Source organism: Rousettus aegyptiacus, unplaced genomic scaffold (assembly GCF_014176215.1).
Source record: "Rousettus aegyptiacus isolate mRouAeg1 unplaced genomic scaffold, mRouAeg1.p scaffold_m13_p_2, whole genome shotgun sequence".
Lineage (NCBI taxonomy): Eukaryota > Metazoa > Chordata > Mammalia > Chiroptera > Pteropodidae > Rousettus > Rousettus aegyptiacus.
In genome coordinates, this window is record NW_023416295.1 from 116,624,200 (window position 1) to 116,651,200 (window position 27,001).

The following is a 27,001-nucleotide window of genomic DNA, read 5'->3' on the forward strand; positions in this document are numbered from 1 at the left end:
TGCTAGGAGAAAAAATATACATTTGAGTTCTATTTGATACTTTTAAGATTCAACTTTGCTATATACAAAGTATAATTGTATTCAAGATTATTTATCATACATAATAAACTGCTAACTTGAATTTACATTAAGCTTACCAAAACTATGCAAATTGAGTTTGTTAGGACTAATTTTTAATTCTTAAAACTATATACACATATACATAAAATGCAAGCAAAAATATCTTCTCGCAAGACAATAGTAAACTGAGATCCTGAAGGCATAATTAAGACCACAGGAAAACTTTTAGCACTTTTTTTTCAAAATTCATAAATAATTGGTTTGACTACAACTTTCTCCATTACTGAAATTATGTTTAATCAATGGAATTTCTTTCTCAGAAAGTTTTCACATAGTCAAGGCTATTAGCCATTGTTAAATTAGAAACCCCAAAACTATGTTTTTTAGATATACTTTTCCATTAATTGCACAGACTATATTTCTGGTACTTCATATCCTGCTGTAGAAAGGGAAGAGTTTCTACTTAATCAAATAGAATATACATGTAAGTACAGAAGGGTAGAACTACGAAGAGCTAAAATTAAGGACAGACAGGTAGGAAATTAAAATTAACATAAGTGGTATAATGCATTAGCTTTCTTATTTAGTATGTGTGTATTATTATAAAAGTTTTTCTAGCCAGACAATACTGAAAGAAAGTGTCTAATGGTTCAGCATACCTCTTGTACATATAAAAATGTAACAAGTCGCATAGCTCCTATTCCAGATTTTTAACTTCCCACTCTCCTCAATCTTACATTTATCTTCCTCTCATCTCTGATAATTATCTATCTAAAAAAAGTTAGTTTTAAAATGTTCATGATTGAAAATGATCCACAAGAATATAGAGGGCAAAAAAGGTTGGAGCAGAGTGGGCACGGAAAGCTCACGTGTCTGAAGATATCCACTGCAGTGCTCCTTGCAACGATAAAACTTGTGGAATACGCACTTGATAAGAGTCTGTCATTATACTGACTATGTAGCAGCATGAAAAGATGTTTATTTGGAGAAAAAGTACAAAATATATTAAGATTACAACTACATAAGCAACAATATATACTCGAAACTGCATAAATACAAATAACAAAAGGTGAAAAAAAATTTCCCCTAAAATCTTGTATTGCATTAAAAGTTTTAAGAACAAATTTTTAGGTAAAAAAAAAATTTAAAAATGAAAATGATCAGGGAGTAGTATTAGCATTTTGGGGGCAAAGCACAGTGTGATGATTAATTTTGTGTATCAACTTGACTGGGCCAAAGGGTGCCCAGATATTTGGTCAAACATTATTTTGGGTGTTTTTGTAAGAGTGTTTCTGCATACCAGTAACATTTAAATTAGTAGTCTGAGTAAACCGGACTGTCCTCCATAATGTGGGTGGGCCTCATCCAATCAGCTGAAGGTCAGAACAGAACAAAAAGCTGATCCCTACAGAGTAAGAGAGAATTCTTCCTGACTTCAATCTCAAACTGAAACATCGCCTCTTCCTGTGTCTTGATCCCGTCAGCCTGAGGACTAGAACTGCACTGTCAGATCAGCTTTCTGGTTCTTAGGCCTTTGGACTTGGAATAGGACTACGCCATCAGCTTTTCTGGGTCTCCAGCTTACCAACTCACCCTGCAAATCGTGGGACTTACCTGCCTCCATAATCACAGGAGCTAATTCTTTATATGTCTCTTTTTGTATATATATGTATACATATCTATGTATATACATACATCCTATTAGCTATGTTTCTTGGGGAACCCTAATACACCAAGGATGCTAAATGTCCTACAATGTCAATGGTACCCCTATTGAGAAACACTACTTGAATTGGGTAAAAACTTTGGTCCCAGTGGCCAGCTGGAGATTAAGAGGTGTACCTTCTAACAAGAAGACGTACCCTCTAACATTACTCAAATCATCTCACATCAGACATACAACAATGGTCTCCTATCTTTGTTGTGGAGTCATATATTACTCTAAAACAGCCCCCAAATAATTGGTAAAATCAAAATTTACCTTTCTTTCCATGCATTTTTAAACAATCTGATACTGGTAGCCCATAGCATTTTTCCTTTTCACAGCATTTTAAGTTGCAGATTCTATATGTCTTCTTAGAAAAATTATAAATACACACAAACCTAAGCATATCTTTCTCAAGACTCCCTCGAAAAACAATTCTATCAATATATGAAAATCAAGACATTGCCTTTGAGCATGATGCAAACAGACCAACCTCAAATAGGCTAGCTGTGAGTTCCTCCAGTTCCTGTCCAAGTTGATCTCGTACTTTAGAAAGCCTCTCACACTCTTCATCTTTTAACTTCAGTTCCTGTGAGAAATTGATCATTTTACTTTGGATTTCCATAGTTTGAAGTTAGATTCAGCGGACTGTATAATCTTTACTCATAAAAGTATAAAATATTAATACTGTCCCCTCCTAAAATGTTCACACTGAAATGTTTATTTAGCACTCTCTATGTGAAGAACCTGGCAAATTCAAAATTACAAGTAATTCTACCTCAAATATTAAGGTTCATGTTTCTTTCATAAAACATCCAAAGATTAAATATAATATATGACATGTAAAAATAAACAATTAAATGACTTCATTCTTTTTCCCTTTTCTCTGAATACATTTATTTCTATCAAGCAAGCAATTTCTTCAATTAGGCTTATGTATTTCAATAAAAGTTCAGTGGTTTTTCCCCCCCATATTTACTTTAAAATTGTTTATTTATTGATAACTTTATGTACCATACTGCCATTGGTCTATAATTTCCATTTAGGCAACTATACCATTTCACACTGTAACCAGAGGCAAATAATGCAGATGTGCTTTTAAAATCAAGAAGGTTAACAACAACAAAAAAAATCATATCCTACATTTATACACGATTCCACAACAGGTCACAAATAGATGTTTAAAAACTTCCATATTAAAATGTTACAAATATGCATTTTATATGTTGCCCTAAATTAATTTTTCAAGCTTAGAGATAAAAAAAAAATCCCAGATCCTTATATACTGGCCACAATTACACTAAAAAAATAATGGCTTAGTTGTGTTATAATTGTGGTGGCACCATAGTTTTTTAATCCCTTAAGGACAATTCCTGAAAGCCAGATATACCAACTGAGGTTATCAGGTGAACCCAATCACATCTTCAATACAACTGGTAAAAGAGAAGCTCCTCGAATATTAAATTATGAGAGAATATGGCTACACTGCCAACACTGGAGGATCAGCAACTGTGTAGAAGGGAGCAGGAGGCAGTGAACGGGACTGCAATACCCTGCAAAACCTCGAAACACAAAAAAATCGTTAAAAATATCCCAAAAGGAGAAGATTCTACCTTAGATGGAAACTAGGAGAATAAATCTGAGAACAAACAGGAAGAAAGGGAAAGGTTTTCACAGGCTCAGGGTTGCAGGTGAGTACAAAAGTCTATCCCAAGGCAGCAAACAGTACTGTGAAGCTCTAACCTCAAGGATCTCAAAGCATCCAGCAAAGAAACTCTTCTAGGACAGAGCTCCATGCTGATGAGAAAACTCTTATAATCTAAAACTAAATTGCAAGACATGAAAAATAGAGAGAGAGAAGGTTCAGATATTAAAGCCGGGAGGTAAGTGTCAAAGTTCCAAAGGAAACAGATTGCAGAAGGTACTTTAAGAAAAAATAAATACCTTGTGATCTACTGTTAATAAGCCTGAAAAGCTCGCAGAGACACTGGGCTAAAGAAGAAAACCTTCTTGAACAAGGCTTACCTCTGAGAGACCCAAGTGGCTACACAGATACACCAATAACAAGAGAACAGAAATCCCTTGGACATAAAACTGAAAAAGCTATCTTGGTTTACCCTACTCCTTCACAGTAACCTCCTCCCTAATAGTCCAGGGAAATCCACCTCATTTAAACATGGGTGCGGGGGGGAGGGGAGGGGAGGACAAAAAAAAAATGTGGAGTTATCATAATAAAAAGTTAAACATAAAGCAAAGTCACCTATAAAGGAAAGAAAAATCAGATTGGTATTATTAAACATCAACAGCATTTTATTCTAGAAAACAATGCAGTAACATTTTCAAGATACTCAAGGTAAAAAAAAAACAACTGTGAGATGAGAATCTCAATATCCAGCCAAAGTGTCCTTTAAGTTTAAGGCCAAAGATAAAGTTATAAGCCTGCAAAACTTTAGAGAATATCTCTCCCATGAGCGTGCCTGAGTGATCAAGCCAAGAATGAGTTTCAGATAATCAAGAAAAAACTGAAGATTTAACATTAAAGAAATGGGGATGAGAAGCAAATATATGTAACTATAGAACTACAATTAAAAGGTGGAGATATCAAGAGATGAAAAGACAAGCCACAGAGTGGGAGAAAATATCTGCAATAGACAAATCCGACAAAGAAGTTTGTTATTCAAAAAATACATAGAATTTTTAAAACTCAACAGTAAGAAAATGAACAACCTGATTAAAAAATGGGCAAAAGACCTGCATAGATAACTCATCAAAGACAATATACAAAGGGCAAATAAGCAAGTGAAAAGATGTTTCATGTCATCAGGGAACCACAAATTAAAACAAGCACCACTATATACCTATTAGAATGGCCAAAATCCAGAACACTGACAACACTAAATGTTGGCAAGGATGGGGAGCAACAAGACCTCTCATATATTGCTGGTGAAAATGCAAAATGGTATAGGCACTTTGTAAGACAGTTCAGCAGTATTTTACACAATTAAACATACTCTTACCATATGATCTAGCAATCATACTCCTTAACATTAAACCAAAGGAGCTGAAAACTTATGTCTACACAAAAACTTGGGGCATAATGATGTGTTAATGTAGGTTCATCAACTGTAACAAGGGGACCACTCTGGGGCAGAATGTTGACAGTGGAGGAGGCTGTATGTATGTGGGCACGGCGGTTGTATATGGGAACTCTGTACATCCCTCTCAATTTTTCTGTGAAGCTAAAACTGCTCTAAAAAATAAAGTTTTTTTAAAAAAAAACTTGGGATAAAGCTAACGTCTATGTAAACGTTATAAGCTTTATGGATATAAAAATAACACATGCAAATAAAAATAGAAGGATGAAATTAAATTCACAAACGTCTTAAATATTAACTGGGAATAACGGAATACAAATCATCTGAGGCTCACAAATCAATTAGCAAAAACCTAAACATATTTAACACCCTAGATATTAACATTAAGATAATACTTTAACTAAAAGAGAAAAACACAGTAACTAGATAATTTTAGTACTGCCCATAGTAGGAAACAAAGGCAGTAACTAAAGAAGGGCTAACAGATATAAGTATCTTCAAGTAAAGGTAACACTAGAATGGAAATTGTATCTTTAAAAATACCAAAGAAAAGAGGGCACACAGTGAAAAGGTCTGTGTACACAGACAATAGGCATTCAAAAGCCACATGACAGAGACAACCCCAAACATAGCACGTTTCTCAATAAATGTAAATAGGTGTAACACACCTATTAAAAGAAAATAATTTTCAGATTGGCTAAAAAAGCAAAATCCATCTCTATGCTCTATACAAAAGACATACCTAAAACAAAGTGATTCAGACAGATTAAAAATAAAAGGATGTGCAGAAGTATATAATATAAATAAAAAAAATATAGTGATCTCAATCTTAATATCGGACAAGTCAGAATATGGGGCAAAATCATTAAAGACAAAGGAAACTTCATAACGCTAAAGAGTACGATGTAAAATGAAATTTTAAAATATTCTCAAATACAAAAATACAAAAGTAGAGGTGAATGAACGGAAAAAGGACACACCTTGTTCTTGGATAGAAAGACATCATAAAGATACTAATTTTCCCTGAGTTAATCTATAAATGCATAAACTTAATACCAGGTTTTCAAACTCTAAAGTGTCACTATTTTATAAATACAGATGAAAAGTAAGTCAATTCATTTAACACTATGGTAATCCAACAGCATACACAACCAAGTAGGATACTGCCCCTCAGAAGCCTCCAATCCGTGAGAGCCATACATACATCATTCTAAGGGTGACATTCTTGAATTGTTCCCTACAGTCTAACAGAGCGGCATAAACCTCACCCTAATACTAAAGACCTTTTACATGTGCTCAGTTTCCCTTTTCAGAGTTACTTCCCTTGATCCATGCTGTAAAGCTGGAGTTACACTGGTCTTATTCATTCATGTTTCATTTCCCAATCTGATCCCATCTATCTGGGCGAACTGTTTCCCCATAAATGTCTGACTACTTTCTCTTTATATTTCAAAGTCCAACTTAATCTACCTATATGAAGTCAAATTTGTATTTACACGAATATTTTTAGATTTTGATTTGTATTTTTCATTATCGTAATATAATTTCAAAATTCATTCCTTCAACAAACATTAATTTTGTGTTGATTGGATGCTAATTTTCCTGTTAGCATCAGGCATTCATCTAGGTGCTGGAGACAGAAAAAAAATGAGACCTAGTCCATGATTTTCATAAAGTCAGAGCCAGCTAAGGATAGAAAATCTTTAAATGGATTCACAAGGAGATCTGATAGGGGTGATGGTAGTGATATGTACATACTAGAAAAAGCAGGAGTTTGCCAGTATATAAAAGAAGGAATAAAACATGTTTTATAGTAGCTAAAGTTGAGGAGAATGAATGCTACAAGAAGGTAATGCCAGAAAGTTAGGTTTATGGCCAATCCTGAAAAGCCATGACTAAGAAATTGGGACTCATTTTAAAGAAAAGGAAAAATTATCTCAAGATACTGAAAGACTTTAAGTAGAATAGTGACAATCAGATTTGCAATTCAAATGATATCTTGGACAGTGTGGCTAGGTTAAAAAAAGACTGGAGACAAGAGAAACAGTTGATTACTGCAATATTTTAAGCAAGAGATACAGATTTAGAGTGGTAGTATCAGGGAAAAGGAATTTGAAAGATATTTAAAACAGAATATCAGGACTCTTGATCAAATGCATTTCATCCAATTTAAGAAAATTTTTAACAAACATTTTATACATCAAAAAAGAAAACATGCTGTCTATGAATTTAAGAATCTATGAGTCTATGCTTCTTTTTCACATAGGATTTTCATTTTACTTATAGGAAGAACTCTCTTAAACTTATGAAAACACAGATTTTTATCCTATGTCATTTTTGCTTTTTTATACCATTTTTTTGGTATCAAAGTCACATCAGAGTGAGATCATTCTGAATATATTGAACCCAGCAATTAAGACCAACAAATACAGCACCCAACTCACATAATTCAACTGAATTAACAAGAACAGCTATGACCAAGTTCAAGCACAAGTAGGCAATGACAACTGTCATGATTATTGCCTAGCTGAGAGTAATTTTAAAACTCAAACTGATTTCAGAGTTGTTAAAATGGGGAAAAAAACATACAACTCAGAATAAGTGAAACATTACCATGTATACATGTCTTTTGTCCCCAACTAGTAAACACCTTAAGGACAGGGTCAAGTCTAATTTATTTTTGCCCTCTACTGGGCCTCATATAATGTTGTGAGCACTTTGGTTACTCAAGTAATATTTGTTAATAAAAAATATAGTAAATGTTTATAAATATCCCTGGCCACAGTTAGCAGGGCCATGATGAACATGGTTTTGGTACCATTATGGGGTTCTGAGCGACATTCTCTGGCTGTAAGCTATTCCAGTGGATTTTGTTTCCCAAGTTATGGCATTTTCTTTTAAGAACGAGTAATTAAAGATGAAAGTAACTCTTTATACCAGTAGGTGTCACACATTAGGAAAAACTATACCATAGAACACCATAATCAAATTGCTTACAGACAACGATAAAGAGGAATCTCACCGAATGCAAAAGAACAAAGGTAAGGATAACAGCTGACTTCTTGTGAGAAACAATGCAAGCTAGAAGGTACTGGAGCAACATCTTTAAAAGTGCTAAGAGAAAAAACTATTAACCTAAAATTCTTTCAAAAACGAAGGTAAAAAAAAGATCTTTCCAGATAAACAACAGCTAAAAATAATTTATCACCAGCAAACACAATAAAATTGCTAAAGGATGTCCTTCAAGTAGAAGGAAAATGACATCAGATGGAAATCTGGATCTATATGAAGGAATGAAGAGCAATGGAATGGTAGCTACATGAGTAATTACAAAAATTCTTATTTTAATCCCTTCGAAAGATAATCAACTGTTTAATGCAAAATAATAACAATGCATTGTGGAGTTTAAAAATTATGAAGAAGTAAAATGTATGACAATCACAGAACAAAGGCAGGGAGGGAAAAACAGAAGTACACTTTTGTAAGGTACTTTCACTATATGTGAGGTAGTATAATACTATTGGATGATAGACAGTGATTAATTTAAAGACATATACTATAAATCCTAAAACAAATCACTAAATTAGCACAACATATATAGCTAATAAACCAAAAGAGACAAGATGAAATCATACAGAATATGGAATTAATCCAAAAGGAGGCATAAAAAAAGGGAAAAGGAACAGATGAGACAAAAAGAAAACAAATAGTAAGATAGCAGGTTTAAATCAAATTGTATCAGTATCATATAAATGGCCTAAAAACATTAATTAAAAGGCAGAGATTACTAGAAAGGATAAAAAAGCAAGACCTAACTATACGCTGCCTACAAGAAACCCACTTTAAATTTAGAAAAGACAAAAATAGGTTAAACGTAAAAGGACAGAAAAAATAGTAATTATCTCTTAAAAGAATAACCAGAATAAAGAGAATGGCTGTTGACTTAATTTTGATTCACAAATTGCCAAAATTAAGGAAGTATTTTCACATTCAAGAGTCCTTTTTAAGCCTTGAGCTCTAAGTAGTAATACTATCTTGTACTCTTCATAATAAAATTCGCCATGTGTTCACATGTCACTATTTCAATTACCTCAACAGTACCTCTAAATACAGCAAATTAAAGATTTCAAGAGAAATTACCAACTTGAGCTAAGAAATTAGCAATCTGTTCTGATCAATAAGTAATCACAATGTATTCTCAAAGATAGATATATATGCTTAATATTTTACCTCTATATAAACTGCAATTTCACTTAAGACTGTATATTAAGACAACGGAGTCTGAGTCATATGGCAAAAGCCAAATACAATCACAACTCAGCACACACCCTTGTCTTTGGGAAAAGATTAAAAAGGCTACTGAATTTTCTTTCTGATAAAATATATTTAACCAAAAATGTTTTAACATATCTGCGTGGCTGTTTAACCATTAGCCATTCATTAAAGCATTTATAAAGAAATATATATGCCAGGCACTGTACCATATTATGCTAGCCACTGGGGATACAAAAATCAATGTTATGTTCTTGAGAGACAAGTCTAGTAGAGAGTGGAAATATATGTTTGCTAAATGTCATAATATGCCAGAAATTACGTTTGTCCTATCTTCTCAAATATCTAAATGTGAGTTGGTCCATTTCACCTAAGTTGTCAATTTACATAGAGTTGTTCATATTATTCTTTTATTGTACTTCTGATGTCTGGAGGATCTATACTGATATCCTGTTTCATTCCTGCTATTGAGTATAATCTATGGTTTCTGTCATTTTTTCTTTGTCAGCTTTGTGAAAGGTTTGTCAATTTTATTGATCTTTTAAAAGAACCAGCACTTTGTTTCATTCATTTTCTCTAGTTTTTCTGTTATCAATTTCATTGATTACTGTTCTTTATTATTTCCTTCCTTCTGCTTGCTCTGGTTTTATTTTGCTATTTTTCTCTACGTACTTAAAAGTGAGAGCTTAGATTGTTAACTGGAGACTTTTCCTTTTTTCTAATTATGAATATTTAATGCTATAAATTTCCCTCTGAAATTTAATTAGTCCCAGAAAAAGAATAAGATATGTCCACAAATTTAGGAATAGCATAAATTTTAAAGACGACTAAGTAGGAAACAGAACAAGTTACCAAGAAAAAAAATTATCTGAGGTAGACACGGAAAATATTCAAACCCAGTTGCATGACAAAAGTAATATTACTAAAACAATTCCTCAAAACAAAATGACTTAGACTGAATGACTTCAAGCAAAAGACCATAAAGTCAACCACATATAAGAAGGGAAAAACTCATACATGAAACATAACCCACCAACTGTGCATTACAGATAATGCAAGACTGGGAGCAGGCAATGTAGGGGACAGAAAGAGAGTTTCAGAATCTCATTTTTCCAGTTAGTACTCTCAGATGAGCTTCTTTACTACTCTGTCAATTTTACGGATTCCTAAATGTTGACCAAAGGAGTAGAGGCTGTGCACATGTGAAGGTTAAGTGTGGAACTATAATGGTTTCATTTGAGTTATCCCATTCCAGATATAATTGTTAATTTAGAATATAATATATGAAAGAATAAAATTTTTTTTTGCTTACCCTTTGAGCTTTCGCAAGTTCTTCTTTTAATCTTTCATAGCCCTTTTCTCTGACTTCCAAAACAGATGGGCTTCGTAAACGGGACAGACTATCAGTACTCAACCCGAAAATATCATCACTGCCATCACAAGCCTCTGTTACAGTAGCACCCTGCAAAAACTCCCTCTCTGCACTACAGCTGTCCTTTCTCGTAGTTAATTTAGTTAACCCAGCTGTTACTCCAGAGGTAGAACAAAGTGCTGGGTCTGTAACATGGATGCTGTAAAAGAGAGAGAGTTCAGAAAAGATCAGTATGTGCTTGAATATAACTGGCATAAACACACAGGTCTAGAACTCAGGTCGTAAATACACAGGTCTATCCAATTTGGTAGCCACTAGATTTAATAGCATGTCCTCAGTCAAAGCTAAAATATTTTAAGTCCTTAAGAGCCACATGTGTAATGGCTATCATATTAGCACAGAAATAGAACATTTTCATCATCACGAAATTCTACTGGATAGAGAGAGCTACTCTAGAACAGGGGTTGGCAAACTAAACACTGGCTAAATCCTGTTCTCCATCTGTTTGTATAAAGCCCACATGCCAAGGTTTACTTTTACATTTCCAAATGGCTGAGAAAAATTAAAATAATATTTTGTGGCACAAGAAAATTATATGAAATTCAGAACTCAGTGTGCATATATAAAGTCTTGCTGGAGCTTATTCATTTATGTACTGTCTGTGGCTGCTTTTGCATTTTAACAGCAAAGTTGAACATTTGCACTATTTTACTGTATGGCCTGCAAAGCGTAAAATATTTACTATCTGGCCCTTTACATAAAAAGTTTACTGACCCCTGCTGTCGAACATTAACATGTATTGCTCTTCATAGACAAGCTTATATTACTCAAATTTTCTAAAACATTAAAACTTAATGTAATCAAGCAACTTGTCCATTTGTTTAATACAATATTCAATAACAAGGATCTTGAGGATCTCCTACCTGATACTAGATATTTCTGTACAATTTAAATGTCTGGGGGATGAATACACAGGTTGTGTAGGAAGGTCAGAGACATCTAAGGCGTTAGCCTGGATAGGGGCGGAGCATAAGGCTGAAGGGTGTGGCCGGTAGATGACACCTGGTGAGGTAGTCTGCTCTTGAGCTCCCGATTCATACACGCCAAGAAGGTCCGGAGAAGTAGGTGAAGCAAGGTTTACTTCATGGAAGCCTTCCAAGGGGTCATTAGCCATAGCAAAAGCCTCATCATAAGATAACCTATATGAAAATAAAATGCAGGTAATTATTCAGAGATACTGCCACTTAAAATTAAGATGTGTAATTATAAAATGTGTTTAACAGTCTATTATAAAATATAAACTTACAATTAAAGAGACAGCAAAGGAAAAAAAAACTACAATCATTTAACATTTAAGTGACCTCAGAGTATAAATTCTACAAAAGGCAAACAACTGGATTTGAAACAGACTTGATGGTGATAGCTAATACTGTTAAAATAAATCAATTAATAAGTAACAACGAGGAAGGAATAAAAATGTGCTTGATATTTTTAACTTTGTTATCATATGTGACATTGGTTAGACTGAGTAGAAGAGACTGTATAATACGTATATTCAGAATGAGACACATCTAAGTTCCAACATCTGTTCTATTCTCCCTCATACTGGCTATGTGATTTTAGATATTTTTTATTTCCTTTTTATTTTGAAATAATTTCAAATTTACACAAGAGTTGCAGCACTCTTTCACCCAGATTACGAAACTGTTAAGGTTCTGGAACTATTTAATAGGTTTTCAGACATGATGCGCATTACCCCTTACTAGCTCAGTGTATATATCCTAAGTACATGGACGTTATTCTAACTACAAAACCAGCATCAAAATCAGGACGTTAACGTTGATCAATATTAATATCTAATCGCCAAGTCTCAAACAAATTTCACTGATTGTCCCAATAATGTTCTTTATAGGCCCAGGATCCAATCTGGGATAATGTATTATATTTCCCTAAGCCTCAAATTTCTTCTCTCACGAACTGAGAAAGGAGATAACAATATTCTCTCTCTTCTCCAAGTTGCTGTGAGGATTAAGGGAAGCAATTCACATGAAATATTCAGCAGTGTGCAATGTATCTGGCACACAGTATGGCCCCAAAAAGCATTTGTTATTATAGTCAGCCATTAACAATAACACGGATGTTTCAGTTTCTCCATAAACAAAAAAACATTTCACATTACTCGGTTACATCTGAGTTTACGTGAAAACAAGTGTATCATTTAAGTTTTTCACTTAAAGAATCTAAAAAAGAAATCTTATAAATCCTTTACTGATTTCCCACTGTCCACAGAATAAAGTCCAAACATAAGCTTGAAAATCAAGGTCTTCTATACCTGAACCCAATCTCTCTTTTGAATTTTTTCCTTCCTACAATACTACTTGGATAATCATGAGTTAATACCTTCCCAGCATTTCCCAAAATTTCCAAACACAAGCACCAATGTAGCACTAAATCTCATTAAGTCTAAAAAAAAAATCATTCATTAAACTGAAAAATTTATTCTCTCATACACTTAATAAAAAGTGTTTAATATAAGACAAGTAAAGAACAAAAGTTGCCTTAAGTCAAAAAGGAAGAGATTGAACTAAATATTTACATATCCTCTCAAAATTTCAGATTACACATCACAGACCTTCAAGAATATATATATGGACAATCAAAACTGTAACTACTGAATCTACAAATGCCAAATCTCAAATCCAATCAATGTTCTCTTTATTGTTAGCAAACAGTACTTTCAGTCTTCGAAATGAAACCAGTCCTTGTTTTTCACCCAAAATACTCACTACACCAAATGAAAGATACAGTGACAAGAAATTTAAAGTATTAATCAATTATAATTTATTATTTTTCATCCGAGAATATTTCCCATTCTTTATTTATAATACACCAAGCAAATATCCAACCCTGAATAATTCATTTTCACTTGAATACAGTTTATTAATCAATTCACTTTAAGGTAGCGAATAGGGTTTTTATTAAACTTTGACATGTTATCAGTAACTATTTATGTTACTTTCTTCTATCTCATATACTTCAAATTCATCTCTCTATACCTTAGAAAGTCAATAAATCGAAGACTGTTAAAGCATTTGCATTTCGGGAAAAGCAGAATGGTACAAATCCTATGGAGAAAAATTTAATATCTGTTAATGACATATTCACTAAAACTATGACCCAGCATGCCCGCTTTTAGGGCTTTATCCCAAAAATAAAATGGTAAAATAAAAAATATATATGCATATGGCTAGCAATATTAGCAAAAGACTGATTACAGTCTTATAATAGCAAGACTACTTGAACAAACTAATTACATCTCATAATAAAGCACTATGCAACTGTAAAAAAAAAAATGAATATTATCTACATACTGCTATGAAGTGATCTGGAAAATATACTGACAAGTTAAAAACCAAGATAAATAACTGTATACTAAGCTACCTTTTATGTAAAAAGGAGGAAATACAGATTTATTTATATGTACAATAATGTATATATGTATTTATATTTTTAGAAACTAACAAAAATCACTTTCTACAGGAAGAGAGAGAGGACAGGAAAAGGGGACAGGCATGAATTCTATACTTTTCCAAATGGAACTTGACTTGTAGATTTGAATTTGAACTCGAAACCATGTAAATAATAAAACAAAATTGTTTTAAAAGAGAATTCCTAAAAATAAAACAAATGAAGCTAGCTATATATTGAGATTGTAGCTTAACTGCATTAAAAAGCTCCAGCAAATGATTTTCAAATATAGTAAAAAAACTATATATCTATAACAGAATATATTCTGAGAAAGAAAATGAAAAAACATCATAAACTATTTTCTATAATCCTATTAGTAGTAATGCTAATATTGCCATTCTGAAAACTATTATATATAAGATTAAGCAAATAAATTATGTTAATTTCATTCAGAACTAAGATTTTCAGCATGAGGAGATACAAACATAAAATTGATAAAGTTAAAACTCTGAAGTTCTAAATTTTAAACAGAAATATCAGAAAAAAATGTTTCTGTTGAAAAAATAATTCCTAACTCACTGAAAAGGTGCAACAACAGTAACCAACTCAGAAGCAATGAGTATCCCTTATGCCCAGAGTAATACAATTTCCTACAAGAAGAACAAGAGCTCCTTGGAGAAATGGCTGATTCCAGGCCCGGGACAGTAGGTACAAAAAGACCCTGGAACATCCTGTTATACAAGGAAACAAGGAAGCAAGAAAGCTATCAAAGATACTGGAGTGGTATCAAAAGGACTGCCACTAACCAAAGATGGGACAATCTGAACATCGAAAAGGATAATATCTATAAAGAACTGAAACAAAATATTTTTAAATCCATGAGTTCATGATGATACTAAAAATAACAAAATCCCACTGGTTCCTTTTGATCAGTGCTATGGAACCAATCTGTTATTTTGAAAACCAGTAAAATAAAGAATCAAATATTTATCTTGATTTTCCTATATGTCATGGAACCGGTTTATGAGAAAAAGTTCTTCCTTTGAAAAGAATTTACTTAATAAATATAACTTTGGAATCATAATGAAATAATGGATCTCGATAATAATTATCAAAAGCTATTAAAACCCTGAGGTGAAAATCTATCTGGGGAACTTTATAATTAATGGATCAGAGGGACAGTACCCAAATGACAAAAATGGAGAAAATCTGACATTATGAGGATTTTGCGGTAAAACAGAAAATAAATACTCCCACCATCCATGAAGCATTATTGCCTCCTAAGAAAAAAAAAAGGACCCTGATCCAATCAAGTGTATAGGTCTTCATCAGTTTATAGGAAACACAGGAGAAAGAAACATGTTCAATACCGTCATAGGGGTGAAAACAGCAAAATCTAGACTGGATAACTCTACTGGACAACCCACTGGTTTTTTCAATAAATAACCTGGAAAAAAAGAAGTAGAGGGAATTTTAAATTTAAAAAGAGACAAGTGATATAACTAACCACAATGGGTGGGCCTTTTTTGAATTATCTGAATAAACTGAATGTTAGGACAAATATTATGAGATAAACCAAAGTACCTGAACACTGGATATTACTGATATTATCATAAATTACTGTCAATTTTTAGGGATAATAATGATATTATGATTATGTTACAAAAAGATCCTTACCTACTAGAGATACCCACTGAAGTATTTATGAATGAAATAAGACTACTTGTATTTGTTTCCAAATAATCCAGGGGGAGAGGGAGAGAATGGGGAACTAAGCCATCCAACTACCAGTTCCAATCGCACAGGATTATGGGGCCATTTCTCCCATTACAGCAGCTAATATTTATTGACCACTTACTAAATATCAGGTATAGTTCTGGCATATTTACAGTTGAGGAAACCGCATCTCAGGATAGCTAGGATTAAAACCTATGTCTGTTGGACTCCACAGTCCAATCTCTTAACCACCACAACACACTATAACCACTAGAATTGCTTACCATTACATTGTTAGACCACTAGAAGGATAATGTTCCTCCTCATTTTGAATTAAAATCCATCATCTATGAAACATCCACCCTATTTTTCCTATATATAAACATAACATTCCATATATTCTTCCAACAAGTGTTTACTGAGGGCTAATAACATGCGGGGCTCTGGGGAAAGATGATGAAAAATCGTCTCTGCTCCCAAATAGTATCAATGTCATAGAAGAGACTGACTAATAGAAGTGATGGTACAGTATGATAAATGCCACAGAAACTATAAAGGTACTAAGAGGTGCAAATAAGTCAGAGGGAAAGGACTTCCAGAAAAACTAAAGCTGAAGAAAACACCCAAAGTACGAGTAGGGAATAATGAGAACAACAAAGCTTTACAGGCATGGCTAAGGTGTGAAAGCAAAGCATTTATAGAAAAAAAAAAAATATCCCATAAACTGGAGTACAGACTTTGTACATAAGTGCCTGAAAGAGAGACAGATTTGATTCCTGCTTCTGACCAATTACTGGGCTAATCTGAGCCTAGGTTCTCTAATCTAGAAATCTGTGCCTCAGTTTTTTACCACACAGGATGAGAATTAAGAGAGAATGCATACAGCACTTGGGACAGCGCCTCTGAGCAGTGCCTCTGCTACAATGTTTTCATTCTGAGGGATATAATTAAACATTGCTTAAATTCAAGTCACTTTGGAAAAAGAGATGATTTTAAGATTAAATGTAGTCCCTTTTCAAGCATGTGCAATTTCCATAAAATGTAACTTAGCTGGTAATAAACTAATAACCAGGCTGGTCTGAAAATCTTTTGCTCTTTAAAATACATGGAAACTTTAAGACTTTATAGTCAAAATTCTTGTATGAGTAACATAAACTGCTATTTTTAAGCAATAGTACTCTGCATAAAGTAATGAGTAATACAAAAAAAAAACCTAATTTCAATTAGTGATTACTCCAATTCATAAACTAAACTTGTCAAGGAGCACTACCGATATGTGAAAAAGTTGATCGTGTTAAATCCTCAGTAATGAATACCAACACAGCTTGATTAGCTTAATTATTATTCAGTTCTAAGTAATAAAGCTGATTTCCAATCATAAGAAAAAGCTGCTAAAAATAATTTTTATTTCTGATCCCCAATATGCATTTCATATTGTTTCTTATTTCTAGAAGTCAGTATTATCACAGCAAAAACAGTAACCAATATTTACTGGAAGTTAACTACGTGTCACATACTTTTGCTAAGATTTTTAAATATCAACTCGTTTAATGCCTAGAAAAATTCTAATAATTTTTATAAAAATTATTTTTTCTAATTAAAATAAATTTTATAATTGATAACAAAAGGCATCCCTAGGACAACTCAAGAAATTAAGATGAATTACTGGTACAATATTTTCAATTAAACATCTGAAGGACATGGGTTAAACGGATGAAAATAAATAAAATCAAGAAACTCAACATAGTGTTACCAGTAGTTCAAAGGAACAAATAAAATCTATTCTACCACAAAAAGCACATTCACCTTATTTGACTTCTTGATAATTAGAAAACACAGGATTGTGCTGCCAAAAAAAAAAAAAATTAAGCTGTGATATTTATCTTTTTCCTTATCAACATCTGAAAATTAATTTTAATTCTGTATTTACTAAAATTCCTCAAAGCACTACACTTTGGAGAATAAATAATTCCCAGCACAGGAGGTTAACACAGTAGAAATACCAGTACCTGATGAAGAAAGAGAAGGTTCTAGTTTTGGCCAAGATCTAAATTATATATGCAAATTTGGGCAAGTCATTAAACTTCTCTGAGCCCAAATACGTTTATTTATTTTGTTATGGAATTGGATCCAATGACCTTAATTGTGAAGTGGTGAGAGCACTTGTCTGGTATACTTGTTCGTTAGAAGGAAGGCAAGGGTTTGACTTCCCAATGGGAAAAATTAATCAGTATTTGCTACCTCACTAAACAGCCTGTACTCTGGAATCAGGCTCAAGTCCTATCTGGACCAGTCACTAATAACATGACCTTATAGCCTTAAGTCTAAATTCCTCATCTGAAAAACAGAGTTAAAAAAAACTGTACCTATCTCATAAGGTTGCCATGAGAATTAAGTGAGACACAATACATACATTTGCCAATTAAAATTCATTATTACTAATTATAATGTCTCTAAGGTATTTTCTAATACTTGCCAAATACTTTTGTCACTGTTAGCACAATCATCATCATCGAGGAGAGCAAAAAACAGTGGTTGTCTTGTTGGTATAAATATGCTATAAAAAATGAAAAGTTTATCATTCTGAATATTCTTCCTCAACAAAGCAAACATCAGTATGTTATACTGTGTACATGAAATTTGTTTTACTTTTATTATAATAGAAATTAAATATTTCAAGGCAGGTCAAAAAAAAAGTTTAAGGAGAGGAAAAAAAAAATGGCGTAGATGACAGAAGCTCTTGTTCATCCCTGTGGTGACCAAACCAAAACTGTGATGGAAACAAGGTGCACCCACAAGGAAAAATCGCCTGGGATCTTGATGCACAAGCCACACAACTAGGGAGAAATCCAAGAAGTTACCCTGCAACGGTAGAAGGTAGGGTAGGGCAAGGACGTGGGGCTGCCTGGTCTCCAGCGGCTTAGACGGAGACTGCGCCAGTGGCAGATGCCTCTTAAAGGGCTGCATCCACGAGCGGATTTTCATGGTAATGGGCCTGTTCACTCTTAGCACCAGTGCGGATTCATCTGCGCACAGGGGGCACCAGGAACTTATAGGGCGACATTGCAGAGTGAGGGTCTAAGCGAGACTTGCTGGGTACAGAAGTGCTCACTGTATCCATTGTTCCCTGTCTGAGCCCTCCCCACTACCAATGCACAGGACACAGAGCTGCCACAACCCTGATGTTATCCAACTAGATAACAGAGGTCTCTCTGCCCAGAGGATTCCCTGAAACTCCACCTCCCCCAGCTCGCAGCCTCACCCAAGCAACATCCAGGTGTAACCTCAGCAAATCAGGTGCTCCTTGCTGAGACTCTCACTGGTGGAGGCAACTGGCCTCAGTTTCTCATGTGGCCTTTTGAGGCAACTATAAGCACAGCATCTGCGGATGGCTTGCTGAATCTTAACAGGCAGCCTCTGAGGAGTAGAGGTGTGGGCTAAATTTGGCCTGCAGCTGAACCCATCTCAAGACTGTTGCACTGGACACTTACTTCACAAATGTACACTAATAAGACAGAGAGACTTAGTACATAGAAACAAACATGGAAAGACAACCAAAAATGAGAAGACAAAGAAGCAGAAAACATGAGAACAGAACAGAGATCCAGATAGAATGGAGTCAAGTAATCTAACAAATAAGAGTTCAAAACACTGGTTATGAAGATGCTCAATGAACTTTTGGGAAGTGTAGAGAACTTCAACAAAGAGATTTAAAAAAAAAAACATTAAAATGGCAATAGAAATTATAAAACAGTCTAAAATGAAGAACAAATTACCTGAGATGAGAAGTATATTAAATGGAATAAACAAAGGAATAAACAAAGTGAATAAAGGATCAAATGCCCTATCTAGAGGACAGGAAAGCCAAGGACATACAATCGGAATGGCAAGAAAAAAGATGCCAAGCCTATAAAAATAATTTAAGGAGGATATGAGACACTATTAAGGGTCCAAATATCCGTCTGATCAGTGTACCTGAAGAAAAGCAAGATGTTGAACAGCTGTTTGAAGAAATAATGATGGAAAACTTCCCTAACCTGGTGAAGGAAATGGACATTAAATCCCAGGAAGCTCAGCGAATTCCAAAAATCAGGGATCCAAAGAGGCCTACACCAAGACACATCATAATTAAAATGCCAATGGTTAAATACAAACAAAGATTTTTAAAAATAGTAAGAGAAAAACAGATAATTACTTATAAGGGAACACCCATACGACCGGCAGCTGATTTCTTAAGAGAGACTCTATAGGACAAAAGGCCTTGGCAAAAAATAGTCGATGTGATGAAGACCTAGGATCTACAACCAAGAATAATTTATCCACCAAAGCTATCATTTAGAGTTGAAGGACAGAAAAAGAGCTTCCCAGACAAAAATAAGCTAAAGGAATTTATCCCACCAAGCCAGTATTACAGGAAATGTTGGAGGGATCTCTTTAAGAAGAAAAAACATGTATCAAAAACAGGAATAAAGAATAGTAACAACTACATTCCTATCAATAAGTACCTTAAATGGAAAAGAATTAAGTGTTCCACCCAAAAGGTAGAGTGGCTGAAAGCATAAGAAAACAGGACCTCTACATGTGAAAAGGAAGAAGATGGAAAAAGATATTACTTTGATGGACCTAGAGGGTATTTAAGTCAGAGAGGGAAAGATAAACACTATATGATTTCACTTATATGCGGAATCTAAGGAATAAAAGTAACTAATCAAAAACAGACTCACAAATATAGTAGACAATTTGGTGAAGGACAGAGAAGGAGGAGTTCTGGGGGGCTGGGAGAACAGGGTGAAGGGTTAAAGAAGTACAAATTAGCTGCTGATGGATGGTCACGGGGATGGGGAGCACGGCTTGGGCGATGCAGTTAGTATTAATACGTTATCTAGGTGAAGGGTCGGGGAGGGAGGGAGTAATTGGGGGGATCGTTTTACAAACAATGTCTAACCAATGTACTTGAAACTAATCAAAATAAATTAAAAAAAACAGTTTAAGGATTATTTAGTGTATTAATTTTCTCTTTCAATTTATTGACAGATTGTTGGGGAAGGGAGGGAAGGGAGGATGGCTGTTTATTTTTTAATTCTCAAGTGACTTCTTAATTTAGCATAAATTATGGAAGAAACATCTTCTGTCATAAAAAATTAGATTGCTGCTTCAACGATGTGCATAACGAATTGGTGTTACCAATTCCATCGGTTCTTTATAAACCTTCAACGTTTAAAAAATATTTATATTTATTAAGTACATTTAAACATACATTATCAGTATAAAAGTGTATTTAATAAATTTTATAAATTATATTTATTCTAGTTAGAATGGAAGGATTGCCAGCTTCAACTCCTCAGGACAAATCCTGGTACTAAATTCTAAGAATATAGTTTTGAAAATGGACTAAAGAGACAGTGCGTAGCCTAATATGAGCCTCTAAGTGATAACCCTGAGGGTTGTGGGGAGGAAAGAAGAGAGAAGAGAACATTTCAAAGAGAAGTAAATGTAAGTTAGATTTTAAATGCTACAGAAGAGTCCAATAGACAGGCAAGGAAATAAGATGGGACAGTCAAGGAATGAGGTTTGGCACTAATGAAACAAACAAACACAAAAAGCCATGGAAAATCAGGCTGGGAAGGCACACATACAGCAGATAATTAAAAGCTTCATTAACATGGAAAATGTTGCTTGGAATTCATCCTGAAGAGATGATCAGACCCACATTTTAGAAAGTGCATGTGTACTGTGATGTCATTAGAAAAATGACTCCGATGGCAATGAGAACTTTAGAGAGAATAAACTAGAGGCAATTCATTAAGACGTAACTATAAGAGGCTAGTTAAGAGATTATGAAGGTCTGATCTAATGCCAATAGAGTAGATGGAGGCATATATATATATGAAAAGAGTTCAAACAATTGCTTCATTTGTATTTATTCATATACATATACCAACTATATTACTCACATAAACATTACAATATTATATTCTGTATGTGTGACATACACACAAATGCATTATTCTAGCTACTCCTCACAGCGACCTTTTGAAATGGTTCTTAACTCTATTTTACAGATACAGAAACTGAGGCTCAAGGATATTAACTTCATCAAGCTCAATTAAAAAATAACAGAGCTAGAATTCAAACCACTAAGAATCACTTAAATCCATCACTTAAAAAGGTAAAACCGATTGGGGAGGAGGCATAGGACTCAGAAAAAGATTAGATGGAGGCAGAGGATCTCTAAGATGGGTATCATGTGAACAACCATACGAAACAATCAATCTTAACAGAAGAATACTGATTAATCTCTGAATCCATCTCAACTTTCAGGAGAGAAAACTAAAGTTTCTCTAATGCACTGCCATTGAAATGAGCGTTTGTTATTGCTTTGTATTTTCTATTCTTCCCTATATTCTCTTTGCTATCATTTCCTCTTCTATTTTGCTGCTAGGTTGAGATTTAAAAAATTCTTTCATCCCTTTATAGGACAAGGGGGGAAAAAGCATAGAAAAACAAACAGAAACTTGATTTTACTGGAGTGGCCTTATTCTTATGTATTCAAAAGTGTGAATAACTTGATACTAATAATTAGTATGAATTTTTAAAGTGTATAACAGTATTGTACCTAACTGCCCTTTTCTTTCAGAAACACATACTGAAATATTTATAGATTAAATTCTATAATGCCTGGAATTTGCTCAAAATAGTACAGGAGAGAAATGTAGATGAGGCAGGACTGAACATTATTATGGTTACTAGGACTAGACGATGGAAACTTTAAGGTTCTTTATACTTATTTTATTTTAATTCTCCATAATTATAAAGCTTTGAGATTTATTCAATGCTACAAATAAAAAAGGAAAAAACAAAAATAAAAAAGTGCACATGTAAAAAAATCATTTTCTCATTAACTTTCATTATAATTTTAAAGTTGGTTTTCTAAACTAATATTTGGGTTGTAACAAAAAAATCACATACATTTGAAGAAGCATTCTGTTTCTAAGTGTGAATTTAATTAATAACCCAAAGGAAAAATTAATCAGATAGTCAATTAAGCTACACAATCTTCCCACTCTTATTAATATAGACCATAAATTAATTCCCATTTACTAATTCCACAGGACTTAAATGTACAACCTGACATATTTAGAGATGTTAATTATTACAAATTCTTAAATTAAGGGGTTTTAGAAAGTGCTCAGAACTTACTGTTACAAATATTTTATGTAATTACAAATCTCTGTAACAGTAGTTTTACAAGTTTCTTCTTCTTAATAGTGAAAGCCTCCTTGTTTTGCATATGTCAAGAATATATGTCAACTAAACATTTAATAGGCACTGAAGTATACATTAACTGGTTAAATAAACAGTAAGTCTTTAGAGGGAATGAATGTCAAGGCAGTAAAGAGTGGAGACAGTAATTCCAGGCTACTTTGATTGGAAAAAAAGAGAGAAAACAATACCTTCAGAGAGTATCGAGACTAAAGAAACTTTTTTAAAGTTTGGGGGGACCTGAGCATGTTATCAAACAAGTTTCAGAAAAAAATTCCTTCTGGTTCAGATTCTGTCATTGACTAGCTGTGTGAACTTGGACAAGTCACTTAATTTCAGAGTTCAAATATAATTCTCTTCCCAACAGGAAATTAATGTACACTTATTTGTTGTTTTTCAAACTTACTTTGGTTATTCTTTTATATTTTATACCTATCAGTCAACCAGGTGTTCCAAAACAAATATTCAATATTATTACTCTTCACTAGATAGATTAAATTACAATTCATTTATTTAATTGGTTGTAAGCTATCATCTTCCAGTGTTCCTTTATGCTTCTTAGGTCACTCTTACATTCCTCTATAGAGTTTCTTTATTCGAGACTGTCAATTCGTATACTTATATGTTGAATTTCATCAACTTTTATTATGTTTACATTTACAACCCTGTTCTTAATTACAAGCAACAAACCTCATTCATTTGAACTGCTTCAACAATTTTCATTCTTTTTCCTCTGATCTAAGACTTCTTAGTTTATGGCTATAACCACTCAATTTTGTGTTGTTGATATCCTGAGATAAATCAATTATATTTTCACTTTTTTCGTAACCATGACTGTATAAAATTAAAACTTCTGAACTACCTCATTTAGTTATAAATTGAAAGGGAAAGCAAAAGAGAAAAATAGAGATAACAAGTTAATGCTGTCTGCTCTAAGTACTCCTCTCTTCCTTCCCTTAGTCTCATTTCCATTTCTACTGCTAGATCAATTTCAATACATCCTAACATTCTTCTACTGACCATCCATCAGCAAACACAACACAGCACCTATTGAGTTCCAGGCCCAATGTTAAAGCAATAAAATGGGGTAAGATGACTTAATCCCTGCCTTCAAAGCTTGCATACACTAGGGGAAGAGACCTCCTTGTCAATGAACATGATAAACGCAATATAAATACTAAAATTAATAAATACCAAAATAGAAGCATATACTGGGTGCTATTACCTGGCAAAGCTAAGGATATCAGTACAAAAAAAAAAAAAAACAGAGAAACTAGTTAAAAAGAAGTTTTTTTAAAAGCTCAGATATTTTACTGTTAGAATGTCAAGTACATTTAAGTAATTAATTGACTAACCAATTTACTACCCTTTTTTGAAGTGCATCTTAACTGAAACTATAAGACAATGGTTTAGTTTGATAAAGCATGCTCCCTCATAATATCCTCAAAGCTTTTGTCATTACCTCAACACACAAATACCTCTACCCCACTACTCACCCTTCCTTCCTCAACACTGTCCAACTATTCTAACATTTTATCTTATTTGGCACTCGTTAAAATTATAATAACTACACACACACACGAGAATTGCCTTCTAAATTTGGAAAACCTATAAAATATATGGAAATTATTATATGGCCTATATTCAAGACTCCTTATGAATACTTTAACCCCTCCTGTGACTTGCAGAGTAGATGCTCAATGAATATTTGATTTAAAAAGCTCTGGTGACATATGAAGAATTACTTATTACACTAATATTAAGTATCTCATAAATGTTAAATTAAAAACAATTCTTTAACATTACAACCTACACATGAGGAAATAGTAGAGTGTAGGAGTTAAGAGCATGGACATTAAAGACAAACAGCCAGACTTCTAATCTAGTCCTGTCACTTAATTAACTGTGTGATCTGAGCAAGCTACCTCTCCCAGGTCTTCAATCTTCTCAACTATATAAGGGGATGAAATTAGGGATTACCGAACATCTAAGTCACTGTGAAAGTAAACTCATACAGAGTTTAGACCAAAATCTGATTCATGGTAAGCTCTAGACTCAATAGTAGTAGTAGTAGCAGTGGTATTACCATCATCAGAAAACTTGGATATTTTTTAAACCAGAAATACAAATAACACCTTTTAAAAGGTGCAGACCAGATATGGAAGAAGCAAGCACATTATGAGTTCCATTTGGGGCAGCCACATTCAGTTTCTAATCCTGGCTCTGCCAATAGTCAACTATATGACCAAGGACAAATAAGTAACCACAAGCAAGTTATTTCACCTCTGAGCCTCAATTTCTTCATTTGTAAAATGCGATAACACCCCTAGGACCCAGGAATGTCCCAAGGACTAAGGAGTCAAGGTACCTAAAGTAACAGCACAATGCCTGGCACGCCATCAAGGTTGTATTTGTTCCTTTCCCCTACCCTGTCATATCTCATTTACTTTTCATCTCATTATTATAAAGTTCATATTAGGTTGAACCATATGAAAAAACAGATGACTACTGACAAATTCACATGGTTCCACCTAATACCATATCTATTCACAAACAGAGAAAATACATTCAGTGAGAGTAAATAATTTACTCATGGTAATCTGCACAATAAGTAATGGAGCTAAAACTAAAAAATGTTTCGAGATTTAATATTTTTTATTTGGCCGGCTTACTAATTAGTTCAATGAGTTCTGCTCAGGATGGGAGAAAATAATTTTAAAAATGATTTTGTGGAGTGTCTATGTGTGTGTTGGGGGATTTAAGGATTTAGGGAAAACTAGAGGAAAATATTAATGGAAGACTATGCAAAACTACACTAATTCAGAAAGTACCACTGGATGTAATTCGAAACCTTACTAATTACAAACCCCACAAACAGGTGAACATCAAATATCCATCCTGGAGAAAGGTTAGACATATTTAATACCATGGAAGATTTGACTGTCAAACACAAAGAAAAGTTATAGTAAATGTATTTACTTTGACTCGCAAAGGTATGCCCTAAGGAAGTGGAAAAGAAAAAATTAGGTTTTTCTTCTAATAGTAAGAAATACACTATGGAGTAAAACCGTATATAACTGCTAAGTTTTCCTATAAATGCACAATGCTAGTAAATAAATAACAAATGTTAACAGAACAAGGCCCCATAAAACTGGTGGAATATTTAACAGCGTCAAATATTCACTATGATTGGTCAATGTATCTATTCTACTTCTCCTTGATTTGTCATTCACGTTTTTTTTAAACTGCATGAAAAAATAAAAATAAAAATGAAGATAATAAACAGAAACTGGGTCTTTCAACAGATTTACAATAGAACAGTTTTGCTTTAATCCTCTTATTGGCCTCTCCAATTATATAATCATTCCGTGGCAAAAGATTACACGGTTCTTTCCCTATACTGAAAGGAAGGAGCTGGAGAGGAAAACAAGTGTGAAACAGGTAGCCTGGTAATATGTTACATTTCCTCCTCACTAAATTGTCTGCCTCTTAGCACTCAGCTCTTAATTTACAAGACCTTACCCTCTAGCCATTACAGATTTTTTGTTTTAATCCCATAACAACTGGCAACTATTCACGTGCAGCAGATCCCACCTAACATCATCACTTCCAGAATCCATTAGGCTCGCTTGTCCCCGGGCGGTCGGAGCGAGTTGTCATCGCTCGAAGAGCCGTGTTAATTACGATAACGTCTGTGCAGTTTGTCTCAACTCCCCGAAACAAAAGTCAGGCTGAACTGGGCTGCCTCCCACGGCGCGGCTCCGAGAGCTTACTCTTGCCCACCAGGTTTCGCTGAAACCTCCCGACGGTGACCTCTACGCCTCGGGATGATGCCTCGCGCGTCGTTTACTGAGACCCCTGGTGCACGCCGATGCTTCACCCCGCTCAGCCCCCGCGCTGAGCCCGGCTCCAGACTTATTCCGGAACTCTTTAGAACCCCCTCCGCGACCCCCGGCCCCCAGCTCCAAGTCGCGCGCGCACCGCCGACAGGTAACCAGGGTTCGGGCTCCCCGCCTCGGGCGCTCGGGACCGCGCAGTTAATGAGTAACG

General features: G+C 34.1%; 1 protein-coding gene across 9 annotated transcripts in view; it reads right to left on the reverse strand.

The window, feature by feature from the left end:
* The window catches only part of LOC107514511 (RAB3A interacting protein), a 43,293-nt gene that overhangs the window by 15,826 nt on the left and 466 nt on the right, over positions 1 to 27,001 (reverse strand). For 3 of the 9 annotated variants that reach the window (XM_016152312.2, XM_016152308.2, XM_016152309.2), the window contains exons 2-4: positions 11,428 to 11,703; positions 10,445 to 10,703; positions 2,259 to 2,354 (exon numbers count right to left, since the gene is read on the reverse strand). In XM_016152312.2, the coding sequence (XP_016007798.1) occupies positions 2,259 to 2,354; positions 10,445 to 10,703; positions 11,428 to 11,678 (606 nt within the window). In that variant the 5' untranslated portion in view covers positions 11,679 to 11,703. Of the gene's footprint in view, positions 1 to 2,258; positions 2,355 to 10,444; positions 10,704 to 11,427; positions 11,704 to 26,545; positions 26,568 to 27,001 lie in introns of those variants that run through there. The other 6 variants (XM_016152314.2, XM_016152306.2, XM_016152313.2 and 3 more) reach the window with 4 other exon arrangements.